The sequence below is a fragment of the Aythya fuligula genome, chromosome Z (assembly GCF_009819795.1).
Source record: "Aythya fuligula isolate bAytFul2 chromosome Z, bAytFul2.pri, whole genome shotgun sequence".
NCBI lineage: Eukaryota > Metazoa > Chordata > Aves > Anseriformes > Anatidae > Aythya > Aythya fuligula.
In genome coordinates, this window is record NC_045593.1 from 13,764,597 (window position 1) to 13,782,750 (window position 18,154).

Here is an 18,154-nt window from a genome sequence, read left to right on the forward strand (position 1 = left end):
TGGAAGGATTGCCACAGCCATAGTGACACCAAGTCTATCACACTTGAAGGTCATAGTCCTGCCTTTTGGGTACGGATGTCCACACTATTCCAGCTACTTCAAAGTTTGGGGCATGACTGCAGAACAGTTTGCTATCTTGTGGATATGTTTGTGAGAAAGCTGTGGGTTCTCTGGTGTGGGTTCTGGGCTCTGGCAGCGAGTGGTGCTGCAGGATGGCTATGAGCTGCAGCTTGGAGTGAAGGGTGGTGCAATGCCAGAGCATCCTGGGGAGATCAGAGGAGGCAGGGCGCTGTAAACACCCTCCTTCTGCTACAGCTTTCTGGTTGAGCTGGACGTAAAGTAGGAGTTATTTTAGAAGTAAAGTCTGGTTCAAGTTAGTATCGGTTTAATAGTGAGTGGAAAGGTTACAGTATTGGTTTTCAGCAGTAAATATTGATGCAATACCTCTTCAAACGAAGATGAAACCATGTTAGGCTCCCAATTATGTGCTACATGGGCAACACCCAACAGATCTGTTTAGTCAAGATCTGGAGGAACTGACAGGCTATGGAAGAGGAAGGCATATACAGCTTGTTGGACAGGAAGGTTAGAACAGTGACCCTGGAATAACTGGAATATTATTGCATGTATAGAGGACAGCAGTAGACAGATCCAAGTATCTATCTCAACAGAAAATAGCACAACTTACTTACACAAATAGAAATAAAGAAAAATGTTTCCCAGAAAGCTGTAGAACTATATTCTTGGGGGAAGAGACCTCATTATGCCATCAGCAAAACAGGGTTCAATACATTTTAAATTGGCTTCATCCAAGAACCAGCATGATGCCTCACAGATGTGATACAACAGATGCAAGCCTCTATCTATTATTTCTGCTAACAAAGTGCATCTGGAAGCCTGTAAAGATCTGACAAGTTTTATGGGCTTAAGTTTGTTTTGTATTTCTTTCTTCTGAAAATGTCTTTCTTTTTTTCTGAAGGTAGGTGAAGGGAGTACAAACATGCATATATTTTTTCTCTGTAAAGTAAAAAGTCAAAATAGTTTGTAATGTTAAATATCACATGAGAACATTAGAATGCTTTTAAATATTAAGAAGACATGGTCATCATTGCCTTTCACCTCGATGAGGTGAGAAAAGAAACCTTGAGGATTTTGAGGAAAAGTTTGGAAAAGACAAGCAACATCAACACCAAAATATTTTTTCATGTATAGGCTGTTGATTTCTAGTCCCCACATTGCTGTAGGCTAATGTGCTGAGTTCAAACCCCTGGTCACTGCAGAATACTGTTTTTTGTTTGTTTGTTTGTTTGTTTTTTGTTTTCTGAAGTTGATGTGGTCTCCAGGGAGCTGTCCTGGCATAAACCTACAGAGGATCTGGCTTAATCATAGAGTCATAGAATCACTGAATGGTTTGCTTTGGAAGGGACTTTAAAGATATCTAATTCCAACCCCCCTGCCATGGGCAGGGACAAGTCCTTCTACACAATGTTACCCAAGGCCCCATCCAACCTGGCCTTGAACACTCCCAGGGATGGAGCATCCACATCTTCTCTGGGCAACCTGTGCAAGTGCCTCACCACCTACAAGGTAAAGAATTTCTTCGAAATATCTAATCTACATCTACCCTTCTTCAGTTTAAAGTCATTCCCCCTTGTTCTATCACTTCATCCCCTGACAAAGAGTCCCTCTCCATCTTTCCTGTAGACCCCCTTTATGTTGCAGGAAGGAGGCTACACAGTCTCTTCAGACCCTTCTGCAGGCTGAAGAGCCTCAGCTCCCTCAGCCTGTCCTCACAGGAGAGGTGCTCCAGCCCTCTGATTATCCTCACGGTCCTCCTCTGGACTCGCTCCAACAGGTCCATGTCCTTCTTATGCTGGGGACCCCAGAGCTGGGTGCAGAACTCCAGGTGGGGTCTCACAAGAGCAGAGCAGAGGGGGACAATCCCCTCCTTTGCTCTGCTCGCCACGCTGCTTTTGATGCAGCCCAGGACAGTGTTGGCTTTCTGGGCAACAAGAGCACATTGCCGGCTCACATTGAGCTTCTCACCAACCAGCAGCCCTCAGGTCCTTCTCAGGGGTGTTCTCAATCCATTCTTCACCCAGCCTTTGTGATTGAGATCACCACAGCCCAGATGCAAGACTTGGCACTTGGCCTTGTTGACATCCATGAGGTTCCCAGGCCCACCTCTTAAGCCTGCCCAGGTCCCTCTGGATAGCATCCCTTCCCTCCAGCGGTGTCAGTCACACCACACTGCTTGGTGTCATAAGAAAACTTGCAGAGGGTGCACTGAATTCCGATTAAACAGATGTTAATATATTACAAAAGACAGCATGGTTCATGTACAGAGGACATACATTTATATCCTTATTGGCCATCTGTCTGTTCAGCAGCAGCAGCAATGCTGACATAAGGAAAGGTAGCTGCCAAACAAATATATCTGTGGTATTTATTGCTATTGCAGGTTTAGATGAAGCCACAAACTGGAGAGTTACACAGCAAAATGTGACTTGGTATCTCCTCTTAACAACATCCTTAGAATTCTTGCACCCAGTGGCCATGAGATTTGACTTATTTATGTGAAGCATCCTTTTGTAAAAAAATAAAAATAATAAAAACTAAAAAGAGTATAATAGTGCCATCTAGTAATTAGAATTCTGAAAATAGCTCAGTTTATTGTGCTTAGTCTGTAGTTATTTATATGATCTTTGTTATTTATATTGCTCTTTTTGAGACTGATTCTGAACTGAAAAATGGTAGTGTAAATCTAGAATAACTCCACTGATGTAGTTACACATGGATAGATTATTCTGGGTATAAGCTGTTGTATTTTCATTTTTCAAGCTTTGTAAAAGTCTGTATTTATTTCCTTCTTCAAAGAAGGTTATTTATCTAATTTTTGATAGAACTAATCACTTACTAGAACATAAATGTGAAGTCGACTGTTACCAGATATAGTTAAAGCAACCATTGGTCTGTGTTTTCTTGTTCTATCTGGGAATTTTGTTTGGGCAATATTTAAACTTACTGACTTTTTCTAGGATTCCTGGGTATCAGCTCTAATTTAGCAGGCTGATTAGGCTGATGTTATCTTTTTGAATTTCAGCAGCTTTGATACTGTGTCGCAGTATCCCTCTGGACAAAATGTCCAACATACAGCTAGAAAAATACATAAGATGGGTAAATGATTGTTTCATGGATCAGGGTTCTAGTAAATGGGGTAACAACAGGCTAGTGGATAGTCACTAGTGGGGCTCTGCAGGGCTCAATTTTGGGGCCAGTTGTCTTTAATGTTTTCATAAATAACTTGGATACAGGACACAAATGCATATGAGGTATGTCTATGGACAACACTAGAATTGGGAGGAGCTGTTGAGTCCCTCAGTGGAAGAGAATGCTTACAGGGAGGTCTTAACATGACAGAGGGCTGAGCAATCACCAACAATATGAAGTTTAACAAGAGCAAGTGCCAGATTCTGTTCCTGGGATGGGTCAACCATAGCTATACATACAGGCTGGGGGATAAGAGGCTGGAGAGCAGCACCACAGAAAGGGATATGGGGGTTCTTGTCAACAGTTCAGCATGAGCCAGCAGTGTGCCCTGGCACCCAAAAGGGCCAACTGCACCCTGGGGTGCATCAGACACTGCATTGCTATCTGGTTGAGGGAAGGGATTGTCCTGCTCTGTTAGGTGCTGGTGTGGCCTCACTTTCAGTACTGTGTGCAGGTTTAGATGCCACAGTATAAGAAAGAGATAAAACCGTTAAATAGTGTCCAAAGGAGGGGTATGGGGAAGGTCTAGAGGGGAGGATGTATGAGGAGCAGCTGAGGTCCTTTGCCAGAGGCCCAAAAAGAGCAGGCTGAGGGGAGGCCTCATGGCAGCCTGCAGCTCCCTCACGAGGGGAGCGGAGGGGCAGGTGCTGAGCTCTGCTCTCTGGGGACAGTGACAGGACCCGAGGGAACGGCATGGAGATGGGACAGGGGAGGGTCAGGCTGGGGGTTAGGGAAAGGTTCTGCACCCAGAGGGTGGTCAGGCACTGGGACAGGCTCCCCAGGGCAGTGGCCACATCACTGAGCTGCTGGAGTTCAGGAAGCATTTGGACAATGCTCTGAGACACTTGTTTTGTTTTTGGGTGGTCCTGTGTGGAGCCAGGAGTTGGACTTGTTATTCCTTGTGGGTCTCTTCCAAAGTGGGATATTCTGCGATTAAGTATCCATATCACATCTAGTACATATACTGTTTGTACAAGCAGAAAGCAGGCACTACACAATCCACCTGCAGATGTGTTTCTGAAAAGAACGCTTGGAAAAAAATCAACATTACCAGTGAAATGATTATATTATTTAGTTGTAAAACAAAGTATTTTTGAAACGTGGCATATTGTAAGGAGATCCCTCTCAGTTCCTATAATATGCAGTCTTAAAAGAGAAAAAGAAAAAAAAAAAAGGAAAAAAAAAAAGAAAAAGAAAGAAAAAAGAAAATATTTTCCCCCTTTAATCTTTTATTTTAGTCAGTATTACAGCTGGTTTAGTTCAGCTGTCTTTACTGTGCTTGTTGCATATCTGTGCAGATTTTACAGTCTATAGGAGAGCCTATTAATCAGGCATGTACACCTGAAGAACTGAACAGGGCAGTGTATAGAAGCTCAGATCATAAGCTTCTTGTTCTCTATCTCTCTCTCTCATCTTGATAAGTTGAAGCATAATTTGTTGCTCTTTAACTTTTTATTAGGAAGTAAATTTCATTGGTTCTCTTTCCAGCAGAAGCTGTTGAGAGCAAAGTAGTTCAGAGACCTTCATACTTTTAGGTAGCTACATATGTGCATAGATCAGAAAATGGGAAAGGAAGTTTCTATATTACAGCAGCTGCCCTTTCTTTTCAACTGCAATAGGAGCAGAATGGTTGCAGCTTCTTGTTGTCACAGTCAGAGGGGTGTCATAAATTATGCCCCGAACACTTAACATCCACTTGACAAATGCAAAGTCCACTGAAGTCACTACAAGTCTTTCCATTGACTGCACCAGCTTTGGATCAAGCCCAGTAAGGCTATTGCATTAATAAGGTCTACAAAACTATGTACTCTGAGTTACAAACAATGTGTCTTTTTCATATTGGATCAATAATAACAAATACTAATTCAGAGAAAGGAAGAATCCATCTTCAAATTACAAGCTGAAAATATATTTCTGTCCGTTCTCTCTGGCAGAAAATAAATCAGCAGGTTCAATATGATGAGCCAGAAAATGGGATATCTGGCTTATCATGTCTGTCCTCTTATCTTCACTTGGTGAGAAAGTTGTCATCTCTGTTCTGTGGCATCATGGTCTGTTGTGTGGGACAGGGATAGGCAGCAGTGTGATACTGGGAAGAGACTGCATATTCTGGAATTCCAAACATAACTTTTAGTTTAAAACCACTCTTTCACAGTACCTTTACCCCTGCACTTAGGATGCCATGTTTCTCAGCAGTGGGCAGCAGAGAAGCTAAGATTAGGAAGCTCAACAGTGAAACTGGGCTGTTAGGTTTTGTGGAAAATGAGCTCAAGATACATATGGAAGCAGTAGCACACTGTCATACACCCCACTACCCCACACCATGATGGGGAAATTGAGTAGAAATTCATGCCTCAAAACTGATCCTTGGCATTAGACACCTGTGGTGGAAAACCTCTGGCCTTGTATTTCCAAGGTTGAATCAAAAGAAATTGAGACAAAAAAACAGGCCAGAGGGCAGCACAGCTAACCAATACTTGATGTATTTTTAAATACACTAGACTGGATATTGCACACAATGTGAGTACAGCTGTTCTGTAAAAATAAAATAAAATAAAATAAAATAAAATAAAATAAAATAAAATAAAATAAAATAAAATAAAATAAAATAAAATAAAATAAAATAAAATAAAATAAAATAAAAATAAAATAAAAAAAAATAAAAATAAAAATAAATCAACCAGCTTCAAACTTATGATTAAACTAGCAAAATAGTACCATGATCTTTGGAAATGGTGCACAGACCAGTACTATTTTCCACATAGTGTTTGGCAACTTCTTGTAACTGGTGAGACCTGAAACATGAATCCACTACATAGTCATTATGAATAAAAGTGAAGCTGGATGATGTTTTTTTCATAGCCCATACAATCTTCTGCTAAATGGCAAAGGTTTGTTAGTGGTCTTATGCTACATGGGAAACAAAGAATCTCCTGGCTCTTATATATTAACAGCCTGATCTGTTCATGTGCCAGCAATTGCATGCAAACAATTGTTTAATAACCACATATGAATGATTCTTTCCCTCAAGAATTTGGTGAAATTGGTATTAACCTATGTAAATAAAGCAAGAAGAAGTACTATATATATTTTGTAAAACATCTTTTGGCCCAAAGAACCATGACTTTATGATAAACTGAGTGTCTCATTATTATAGAATCATAGAATCATTAGGATTGGAAAAGACCTCACCAAGATCATCTGGTCCAACTATCTTCCTACCACCAATATTAACCACTAAACCACTAAACCCTAAGCGCCACATCTAACCTGTCCTGAAACACCTCCAGAAACGGTGACTCCACCACCACCCTGGGCAACCCGTTCCAATGCCTGACTGCTTTTTTTGAAAAGAAATGTCTCCTAATTTCCTACCTGAACTTCCCCTGGTGCAACTTGAAGCCATTCCATCTAGTCCTATCAGTAGTTATCTGTGTGAAGAGGCCAATCCCCAGCCCTCCACACCTTCCTTTCAAGGAATTGTAGAGAGCAATAAGGTCTCCCTTGAGCCTCCTCTTATCATTAGCTCACTAGTTTCATATTTACATATGTAAAGGGCTTTTCTGATGCCAAGAAAAGGATAACATTATTTAAGTTAGTCTTACGAAATAAATAATGCAACTTTCTTGTGTATTCTTGGCCAAAATTGGAAAAGTTAAAGGTTTCTTGATTTCTTTACTGTGTAATCTTGTCTTGGTGCTGCCAGTATCTTAATGGCCTATTGATTGGATCTTGCTACCTGCTGTTTTTAAAGTATTATTACTCTGTTAGGGCAAACATGAAAAACTACTTTTAAGGATCTTTTAAATTTTTGTTTTTTCAAAAGCTCCTTATAGAGGCTTATCAAAATTGAAGATGGCTGAAGCTACCTCTACAGTATTCCCTTTGTCTTCATTTCTGACAGAATGAATTAATCTGTGGCAAATAAACTTTTCAGTGATCTTTGGGAAGAGACATAGGAGGAACGTCTGAGATGAATCAGTAAAAAAAAATTAGTAGGAGACCTCTTATCTTTCACATTCATGCAAGCTGGGAGACCATCTGATGCCTAGAAGTTTTTTAAATGTCAGCCCTTGGAGGTGAGCTGGTGTGTGATGGAGTGTGTTGCATACGAGGTGATCTCACATTCAAAAATGGAGGCATCATGAATATGACTGGGCTCCCACAAAGTACTTGTTGCTCATTTTGAAGTTTTTGTCCTGATTCTCCAACTTAGAAAGAAAATTCAATTTCTTCAAAATTTATCTATTTCCTCCAGCACAACAGCACCCTGTTGAAGGAGCAGAAGAGGCTTCCAGAGTCTGTTCTAGAGAAGAGAAAAGACTAGGCCGAAAGGTCTTGTGGCCTTCTGTTTCTCTTTCAATGGCCTTGCTAGGAACAGCATTCCTTCTGCAAATTCATCCATTACCACTCTTTCCTGCAAGCCCAAGTGGTGAATTTCAGAATATGAAATGGAAAATCAGGTAATTCCTTGGGGCACAATGAATTAGTGAATAGGTCCCACAAATGAATAAGGAAAATGAAGTGGCATACATTTGTTCTTGCTACCCTTTGCCTCTTAGAAATGGCATCAGCATAAGAGGGGAGTGATAAAGTGGGAGCAGTATTCTCCCCTTCAATCTTCATTTTTCCCTAGCAGAGATTAATGAAAATGATATTCCTTCTACACGTAAAGCGGAAGCAGACAATAGAGCACTTGTCTCTAGTGTATGGGTACTCCTTCCAACAGAATGGAAATTAACAGCCAGGTTGAAAAAAACATGAATTCTGTTACTTCTCATGACTTGTTTCTGCAGAATCTATCATCTCTCCCCCTTATTAACTGTAAATAAACTATGCAAGTCCAAAGATTTATGGTGTTCTTTGTAAAATCTGGATAAGTTTTTTGTGATCTGTCTCTTCTTTCCTCATTCTGATATCCTGATCAGGAAATCAGAGAAAATACCCCTAGGAGATTATGTTATAAACACAAGCTGTGTACCGGTCTGTGAGACTGACACGAGAGGACAAGAAGTGCATACGTATTACATTAAATAGAAAAACAATGAAAGTAACTCTTTGAAGGTTTTTTTGTTTGTTTTTTGTTTTTTTGTTTTTTTTGTTTTTGTTTTTTTTTGAGAGCAGCAGTAAGACTGCAATGGGAAAACAAATACAAAGATGATGTTCTGAACTCCCCAAAGCACTGTCGATCGTTCATTTTTCTTTATGTCATGATCATAAACTGAAAAGAAATAAGAAAATAAGCCTATATTGGGCAATGCATCATTTGCCCAACACCTCCCAGACTTCCAAATACTGAACGTGTAATATTTGGTGCAAACAAGTTTAGTGAGTGTCTAAAGTAATGCTTATGTTTGTGAAAGAGCTCATTTCTTCTTTTTGATGCTTTTCATTACATTTACCGTAGGTCCCAAGTCTGGCAAGAATTCATTTGCTAACAAAAAGAATGTGCTCCATTAAATCACAATGAACATAACTTGTAAATAATTGACCTGAGATGAGATGATGAGAGAGATTTATAACAATACACTTAGATTCTTAGGTGACAAATTTTTGTAATTTGGGTCTTTGTGCTTCTGTTGGTTCTTTGTGAGATGAGTAAGTGACAACATAGACAGTTTTCTGAGCTCAGAACAATGTATTCTTCACCTTACCAAAACCAAGCAATAGAAGATAAAAGGAGAAGGAAAACACTTAGTAAAACTGGAACCTATAAATCCTCAAACAACACTGATAGAAAGAATAACTCAACAAATTTCTTATAAACCACGAGTGTAAGATTTGGCTTTTACAAGCTACTCATGTTGCTAGCCTTATTGTAAATGAAATGTCTCCTTGTGTTTATTGTTATGCCCATCCTGAGGTTAAATTTGTTCATATTGGGAGATGTTTGGAGCTTATATTTGAGCATTTTTAGCATACTGGCATCATAAACCATGGCCAAAGTACTGTAAAATAACTTGCTATACAAGTAATGAACAGAACTATTTATAAAAATGAACATGCGGGATAAAACTTCAGTATTTGAACACATAGACTACAACATACTTCTGGAGTCCCGGCACAAAGGAGTGATTGTGCTCACTGCTCATTACATTTAGTTTAAACTATAAACAAAGTAATAAAGTGGGGGCACAAGTGGAAGAAAGGAGCATTTAATGTTTATCCAGTATAATATTGTTGTTTTAACAGTATAATGCATACTAATTCTTAATTATAAATACACTATTGATGCTTGACAAAGCATCATCCTATGACTAATAAAAATATATAGCATGTTAGTAAAGAACACTTTATAACATGATAACCAATAATGTGATAATCACTAATGTATATGGGAAAAACTGAAAAGGAGTGAGGGCTGAAGAGTGAGATAATAAGGAACATGATAGCTTACAGTGGCCAGGTAACTGCAGGCCTATAAATATTAATCTGTTTGCTTATAATCTTCTCATTGCTCCTTTGTATTCTCAGCATTTACTGGCTGCATTGTCTAAAGTTTTGGGCACAACAAGGATATTTACATTATCTATTTGTTTCTGTGCCTATAACTACCAATCTTGACTGTAATTTGTAAATCTTGAAAAAGTAGAAGTAACCAGGGACATGTGGTTAGTAAGAATAGCCTGGAATATAGTAGGAAGCAGGGAAGCTCAGGGGCAGAGCTGAGAGCATAAACAAATCAAGGGACAAAAGACTGTAAAGACTCTCATCTGATGCAGATGTGGTCAGTAGAAGCCTTTTTCTGTATTCCTTGCAAAAGTATGTGATGTTCACATGAACTGAAATTCTGGCTATGCCACAGGCAATCTATATGAGAGGCAATGGAAGAAGGAAAGACTGAATGCTGGGAAGGTGTAATGGGCTTAAACTGCCAATATAGTGAGTAAATGTGTGGCAAATATTTATTTAAGAGTGGAAAGACAGAAAAATGATGTTTCTTTGTTTTTGTATATTCACCATTTAACACTTACAAAAGCGTAGTATGTCTCTGATATATAATCATTTTTATACTAATAATGGCAGGCAAAGTTTGGTTTGTGCTCTTCCTTCCTTCCTTCCTTCCTTCCTTCCTTCCTTCCTTCCTTCCTTCCTTCCTTCCTTCCTTCCTTCCTTCCTTCCTTCCTTCCTTCCTTCCTTCCTTCCTTCCTTCCTTCCTTCCTTCCTCTCTGTCTCTGTCTCTGTCGCTCTTCCTTTCTTTCCCGAATTAACTAAGTCTAGTCTCCACAGTTTCATGGAAAATAGTGAGGGAGAGAACAAGAAGGCTCAGTTCAGATCCAGATCTAAAATAATTAAATGGTGTCAGAAGTTAAGAACCTAACAGGATAAACTCATCCCTTTCACCGTTTGTAGTTGAAATTTACATTTGCCTCTATGTGTTTCCTGCTAATATCCTAAGAAGGAAGCCTACGAACTCTGCAGGGAAACTGGTGTTTCCACAGCCCTCACTCCTAAAGTTTGCAGGGCAGCTTGAAATCCATTCCTGAACAGTTCAGCAGTATGCTGGCTGTAGTGCCACTTTCCCCTCTGGAAAAAAAGCTGAATTTTGGAGGCACTCTATATATGTGTTATAGACTTCTCTGGTATTCTGGACAAGAAAAAGTGCTCTTAAATACTCTCAATTGCTATCCTGTGTACAAATCAGAAATCTTTCTATCCAAGACACTCTACTTAGTTAAGCCAGAGGGAAATTGTATGCAGAAGAGTTATGACTTTAGATGGCATATTGTAATATGCACTCTACACGCATCTATGACATTATGTAAGTGATAAATGAAATAATAAATGTAAACAGCTATTAAATTGCAAGCTAATGAATTACTTATTTGTTTTTTTACCAGTTAGGCAATTATTTATTATAATGATTAGTAGAAGCAACAAATATATATATTCATGAAACATTACTGTTTTCTAATTGAATTATAATAAGATACAAATTACTGTGATTTGTTTGTTGTTGCTATAAAACTAAACATGAGCTGCTAAAATAAAGTTTGCTGGTTTTAACTGACATTTACATTTATCATGTTTGTATATGAAAAACTGGTAAGTTAATGGTCCTTCTATTTTCCATAAATTTACCAAGTTGCTAAAGTCATAAAAAGATCCTCAAATCTATATAATTCTATATATCATTATGTATGTATCATGATATAGTCAATATCTCATCCTGGAATTAGTAGCAGAATGGTAAAATAAGTAGAATGACCTTGGCACACTGAGAAGACCTTGGAAGATCAGGAGGTAAAATTTAAACAGGAATCTCTATGCAAATGACATAAAAACATCCTGTTTAGATTGTGATACACTCAGAGAATTTCATTTGGCAGGTTCCAACACAACTTTTAGAAACTCTAATCACAGTGGAGAGATAAGTAAAAGGAATAGAAAAGCTGCAGTTTGGAAGGAATGAGAGAAAAAATCTGTGAGATAAATGACTAGTTTACCTATAAGCAGAAAATGCATCCACCGTGTCTGAACTGGCTTGCTTTATGTTAACCTTTCTGACTTCCTATCATTTGCAAAGTCTAAGAGACTATGTATGCATGGTGAATATTTCCTAGGGTCTCTAAGAGTTTTATGTACTTCTTTTAAGAGAGATCTATGAAAAATTCCTGACAAAAATATATAGTGGATTATGGTTGAAGAGACATAATTTTATGTATTCTGAATTCACCTTTTCAAAATCTGTAGACTATAAAGAAAAAAAACAGAAAAGAAAAAAAAAAAAAAAAAGAACACCAAAATTTTTGAGCCTTTAGTTGAAGAGAAAAAAAGATCCATAATTTGTAATTAAGAAGATGCACAGACACATTATTCTTAATTTACTTAGCTGAGCCCTCCATTGCCATAATGAAAATGTCTAGATACATCTCCCATTTCACCATAGGTGCTTCCATTTCTGTACTTCTATTTCAGAAGACTTCTTCACTGATTTTCTTTTAATCTTATTCCGGACTAATGTGTCCACATATGGAGTTACTCTGGAAAATGCTATAAATTCATACACTCCTTTTATCCCAAATATCTTTCAAGTGAAGACAAGCCCTAAAGCAAAGACATATTTGTTTCCCTATGAATCACAATGGAAAAGCCTGCTAACCCCACTGGCCAGACTCCTATTCTCTGCAGCTCCCAGTCAGCTCACTTAACTTCCTGCACTTTTACCAAATAGTTTTTGGGTAGAAATCCTGCTTTAGCTCCTTTAACAGCAAACTGCTTTGTCAGTGACTTATTGTAAAATTAGTTGAAAATAATTGTATATGTGTGTGTGTATATATGTATGTTATTATATATGTATATATTGTGTATATAAAGCATATATATATAATGTATACATATATGATTTATAGCGATATATATATATATTTAATATATATATTTTACTGTGAATGAATAATGGTATAGGTCATTGCTAAAAACACTTTGTGTCATCATGAGACTTGATGTGCCCACTCTGATGTTCACAAAAATAATAAAGTCATGTTGCACCAGACCTTCAAAAACTGCAAGAGGATCTATTGCCATGTTTGAACATTTGGTGCCTTACATTCATTTTATTTTTATCTCTTACTTCTTCAAAGAACAGGGGTGTCTCTTGATTTCAGCACTTGCAAATTACATGTGACATACCACTGCAATGCAATTGCAAGCTGAAATGAGTCAGCTGTTCTAGACATAGAGAGCATCAGGGTACTCAGAAGTATGAGTGTTTCTTCTGCCTGCCCAGGCTGCCCTCAGACATCGTTCCTTGTATTCCTGTTCCTTTAGGCACAGAGATGTGTTCCCTCTTAGAGAAGAGATATGGGAGAAAATCTCTGTGCACTGTGTTTATCTCCTTACTTCCTAGAGTAAGACACTATGTAGACTGGAGCCTGGTTCCCTCCCATACGTACGGCGTGGAAGAAAAGAAATGGGATATCTCACCTGAACACAGGTCTAATGTACCCAGATTAGTGTGCTGATTTAGAGTCTTTCTGGTGGAGTATGTTCATTAGATAATGATGAAAAACCACTTCCACTCCCACCACTGGACTCCTGGTGTTACACACCCTTGAAAGGTTGTGTCTCAGTCCTTATCAACTATATGCAAATGCTGGTGAGCATGTGGTGAATAGTTTACACATCTACTTTTTCTTCATGGGAAAAAAAAAAATAAATCTCATCACTGTCATGGAGATGGCTCTGAAGATAGATCCAATTGCAGACTATTGGCTAAAGTTGAATGCAGATGAAACAGAATTTCAGATAAGGACAAGGAGAAGCAACGATGCCACCACGGTGTGTCATTCCTGATAGCTGCACTTCTGTGACACAGCAGTCCTCCACAGTAAAGGCAATGTTTTTGTCTGTAAGTGGATGATGTATCTCAGAAAATGGGTTCAAACTGGCAAATGAATTCCTCCTAAAGCTCAGGGTCATCAGATGTACATGGTACACTTCTCTCATCATGTCTTCTCTGAGATGGGTGAGCAAGGTATATATTTGTCTTCTAAATCTAATTCCAGGTTTTAGTTCTAGATACTGCACTAAGACTTTTCTTCCTCTGGAGAGAGGTTGCAATAACCAATCTATGCCAAGTGTTAGTCATGTATGCTACTGGAAGACAACCAGTGACTATGCCAATGAGGACAGAGTAAAACCTTACCAGTGAGAAAGCCACTGGGAATCTTTATGTATTTTGGAGGAAACTCAATAAGCTTGCAGTGGATTACCTTTGTTGGAAGGATTTTCCACAACAGTAACTGTCCATGAACCCAAAACTGAATATTCCTCTTCCTTCTAGTAGAAGGCAAGCTTCCAGCATGGCTGCAGAGATAATCTTCCAAAGCTGTAATTAAAATTAAAAAAATGGCTGAATCTGACAACAGCCTGAAACTCAGAGGTATGAACTTTTGTAATATTTAATTTAGCCTCACTACGTCCAGCTGTTATTTTATCACAGATTACTTTTGGTAGGTAGGCATATGTGAGAAAGAAGACAAACTACAATAGCAGCCAATATGAATGCTGCATGAGAGGGAAGAAGACACCAGAAAAAAGAGGAGTGAAAGAACTACAGATGGAGTTCAAAGAAGAAGAAACACGGAAGTAGCAATGACAGTACACTGTACAAATGCAAAACAATTGCTTGGACACTATATAAAGGACAGACTTAACTTTTGTCTATGCCTTGCCATGACCTCTTTGCTGCTGCTTGCCATGATTTCTTTGCCCTTTTTGACAACAAGTTAGCAATCACATGCAGCTTTTGGACAGACGTGGAGCCCTGAGTTATTTTGTGCCTTATGAAGTACAGGAACAAAATGCAGTGCAGTCTGTGACCCAGCTGGGAATTCCTGCCATGGGCTCTGCACTTCTTGAACATGTACTGATTCCTCCAGCCCTGCAAGGCAGGCTGATAAGGGTGTGAGAGGAAAACCACTGGCATCTCAAATACGCTAACAGAACTATTCCTCAGATGTAAGTCCTACGGCCTTGAGCATGGTCTCCTTATGGAGATCTTTCCAAGACTGCCCTTTCCAGGAGGACCAAGCTTCTGTCTCCTTGCCTTGTCCCCGGGGAACACAAGGTCTGTCCTCTCCACTGTCTCCGGTGGGGACTTTGATTTCGCCCTTAAAAAACTTCTTGAGGTTCTGAGAGTGTTTTTACAGGATATGGGCTCCAACTCCCTTCCTCTGATCTTTTGTCCAAAAGGACTTCATCACCATTTCCTTGTCTTCTCTCGTACCCTGAGAGGGTACAGCTTTCCATATTTTCCTGTCTCAGCATTGTTCCTGCAGAGAGACAGTTTTTATTCTGATCCCCCCCCTCCCCTCCACACCCCTCCCTATGCCATGCCATAAAATTAGAGCCTGAAACTCACTGAACAGTGTCAGTGTTATGAATTTAATAACACTCAGAAAGGGACTGTATAAATATGCATAATTTATATGGACATCAAAACCACTTGCAGCTATCAAAGTGAACAGCAAAACAAACAAATGAAGTTCATTTCCAAAACAAAGCCCACACAAACCCTGAAGACATAACAACTCTGATGTCTCGGAGTTTAAACTGATCTCTAACTAACCGAGATTAGGATGAGACCTAAAGCCGGGGGGCAGGCTTTTTTTTAATCCTGTGTCTGCCTAATGCGAAGTTTCTCGCACCTTCACTCTGTCTGTTAAATTTCAAAGAAGAGATACTGGGTGTGAGTTTTTGTCCCACCAACATTATATTGCTCCGAAGGGATGCTTTGGGTTGCTCCTGGCTCAGCCCTTCCTGTTTTTTTTTTGGGATCCTCGAACACCATGACTTCCCCTTGCCTTCCTCCCCCCATCCCCTCCAATCTTCACCGAGCTTCTATATTAGTCTGAGTGGCCGGGATAGGTCTCAGCCTCCATCTGGGGCGATTAAACTCACTTCATCCTCTTAACTCAGCAACAACTTCCTCACCGAATCCTCTCCCCGCCTTGCCCCGGGCTTGGCTTCCACCCCGGCCCCGGCCCTCCCAGGGGAACCGGGGAACAAGTCCGGAGCCCCCCACCCGAGCTTCAGCTCCAGCGGGACGAGGGGCAGCCGATCCCAGGGTGCCGGGGACCGGGGGGGGGCCGAGGACACCCCAACCTCAGCGGGAGGGCAGGGCCGGGGGGGCGGCACCGGGGGCTCCCTGCGGGGGGCTCTGGGCGGTCCGGGGCCGCCGCCCGCCCCGAGGGGGGCTGTAATCCCATCAAAGCGCCGGACCCAGCCGCCGCCTCCTCCTCCTCTTCCTCCTCCTCTTTCACCTCCTCCTTCTCCGCTTCCCTTCCCGGCTCGGTAAAAGCCCCGCCGCGCCCGCCCCAGCCCCGCTCCCCGCCCGGCTGCCGAACACAGGGGGGACGCCGGTCCCGGCCCCCAGCCCCCGGCCCGGGGGGCGGCGGGGGATCGCGGAGCACATGGAGGTGCCGGGACCCTGTCCCTGTCCCTGCCGCCGCCTCTCCTCCTTGCTGCTGCTGCTGCTGGCTTCGTGCATCGGCTGCGCGGCCGCCCCGCGGAGGAGCATCCCCCGCCGGCAAGGTAAGGCGGGGGGAAGGGGGGGGCGGGGGGCAGATTTGGGGTGCCTGTTCTCCCAGGTGCTCGCTTTCTTCGGGAAGTTTTGCCACCCTTTAAAAGCAGAGTCGCCCCCCTCGGAGCACCCTTTCCCTCTCGGAGCGTCCTCGCCTCCTGGAGCATCCTCCCCGCCGGGACTCCAGCGGGGCCGTGCGGGAGCGCACGCCGGGGATAAATTTCTCGGACTTGTCCGTCTGTCCGTCCTGGTCCGTGAAGCACCGGGCAGGACCTCTGGCCTCCGTGCCAGCCTCCGGTCTCGGCAGCGAGGCTGCGGCGTGGGTAGCGAAGGATGCAAGGCAGGGAGCAGCAAATGTGGGAGAAAGCGCCAAGGAGGCGAGAAGTGCACCTAAACCCGCAGGTACCCCGAACCGAGGCATCCCAGCCGGGCGGTGCGCGGTCCTCGGCGAAGAAAAGTTAAAAGCCTAGACCCTGGGCAGCCGCCACAGCCCCTGCAGCCTGTGAGACGGGGAGGTTAAACCGAGGGGGGACGCGGAGCATGGTGAAATTTGGGCTTCCTGCACTTCCAGAAATCGCGGTGCGCAGCGCCAGGGACTAAACTGGGGCTCAGCGCTGGTTTGTGTCGCTGCCTTCAGCGGGATCAGACCAGTGGAAAGTTTAACAAGTTTAAGTACGTTTTGCCTTGGCTGTCAAAACGTTTGCAGGATGAGACCCTGTCTGTGATAAAACGTTTCTGTCGCTGGTTTTTTTTTTTTTTTTTTTTTTTTTTCTTGCTCTCGGGGGAAAAAAATATGCCCATACAGTTGGAAACTTAATACTTAAATGCAGCCTGAGCTTAAAGCCCTCACTGGACAGATGGCTAATTTTACTGGTCTGACCTTGTCTCCTAGGGATCTAGTCCCATGATCCTTGGTGATCATAATAGCCACAATTAAGTACTTGAGGAAATTAGGTGGACAGCAGTTGTGAATGAGACGATTAACTGATTGCATTAAAATACTGGATTTGTGGAGTTGGGGGTAGAAAAGTGTAAATATTTTTAGAGATTTCTTTAATGTACTGGTCTACTTGCTTCACACCAGGACAAAAATGGTGGAAACGTATTCCTGCGCATTAAATTATAATAGTTTAAAGCTTGGAAACAAATTAGTTGAGGTACTGTGGAGGAGATGAATTAGTATGGTACACACTTGTGCTGTGTGTACCATACTTTTGTTAGCTACATATTATTTTTTTCCTTACTTATGTTCTTTCAGGTTTTGATTGATTCAATTATACATTTTCTTTCTCTTTTTCCATATAAGTAGTCAGTTTTATCTGGAAGCATTTTTCAAAACCTGTGCAAACATTTTAAAATCCACTTGTAGCAAGATTTGAAGAAGGAAGTCTCCCAGAGAGCTTCTGTGCAGCAGTGTATAATTTAAATCCCATCTGCATTCTGCCAAGGGCTATTGGAATTGCAGGCTCCCCAGAATCCCGTGGCTGGGTCTGTGCTGTGTAACGTCGTTGTCAAAGCACCGAGAACAGGTGTAGCTCAAGGTAACCCACATCTCTGTCTTGTTCCTGCAGCTTGTCATATGCTTGACAGCCAAGAGCAAGAGGGAACCGTCATTTACTTGCACATCCAAAAGTCGTGGATGAAGAAGAGAAACAATACTAAAAAGTTCTTTTAAATGTTTCTTGTTCCCCTTTCACTTTGCCTTTTTAATAGCACTGGAAGTTGGTCTTGCACAGAAGTTGTATCTGAGGTGCAAGCAAAAGGTCGTATTGAGAGAAAAGCAATAAAACCAATTTCCAATAATGGGAGCTGGCTGGCAGGTCTTGTGCATTGAAAGAAAAAAGGTAGCCTAATGCA

The 18,154-nt window shown here is 41.3% G+C and overlaps 1 protein-coding gene across 2 annotated transcripts in view; it reads left to right on the forward strand.

Moving 5' to 3' along the window:
- The first annotated feature begins 16,062 nt into the window (after nt 1-16,062).
- The window catches only part of EGFLAM (EGF like, fibronectin type III and laminin G domains), a 75,016-nt gene continuing 72,924 nt past the window's right edge, over nt 16,063-18,154 (forward strand). For both annotated transcript variants that reach the window (XM_032206368.1, XM_032206369.1), the window contains exon 1: nt 16,063-16,308. In XM_032206368.1, coding sequence (XP_032062259.1) covers nt 16,188-16,308 — 121 coding nt within the window. In that variant the 5' untranslated portion in view covers nt 16,063-16,187. The remainder of the gene's footprint in view (nt 16,309-18,154) is intronic.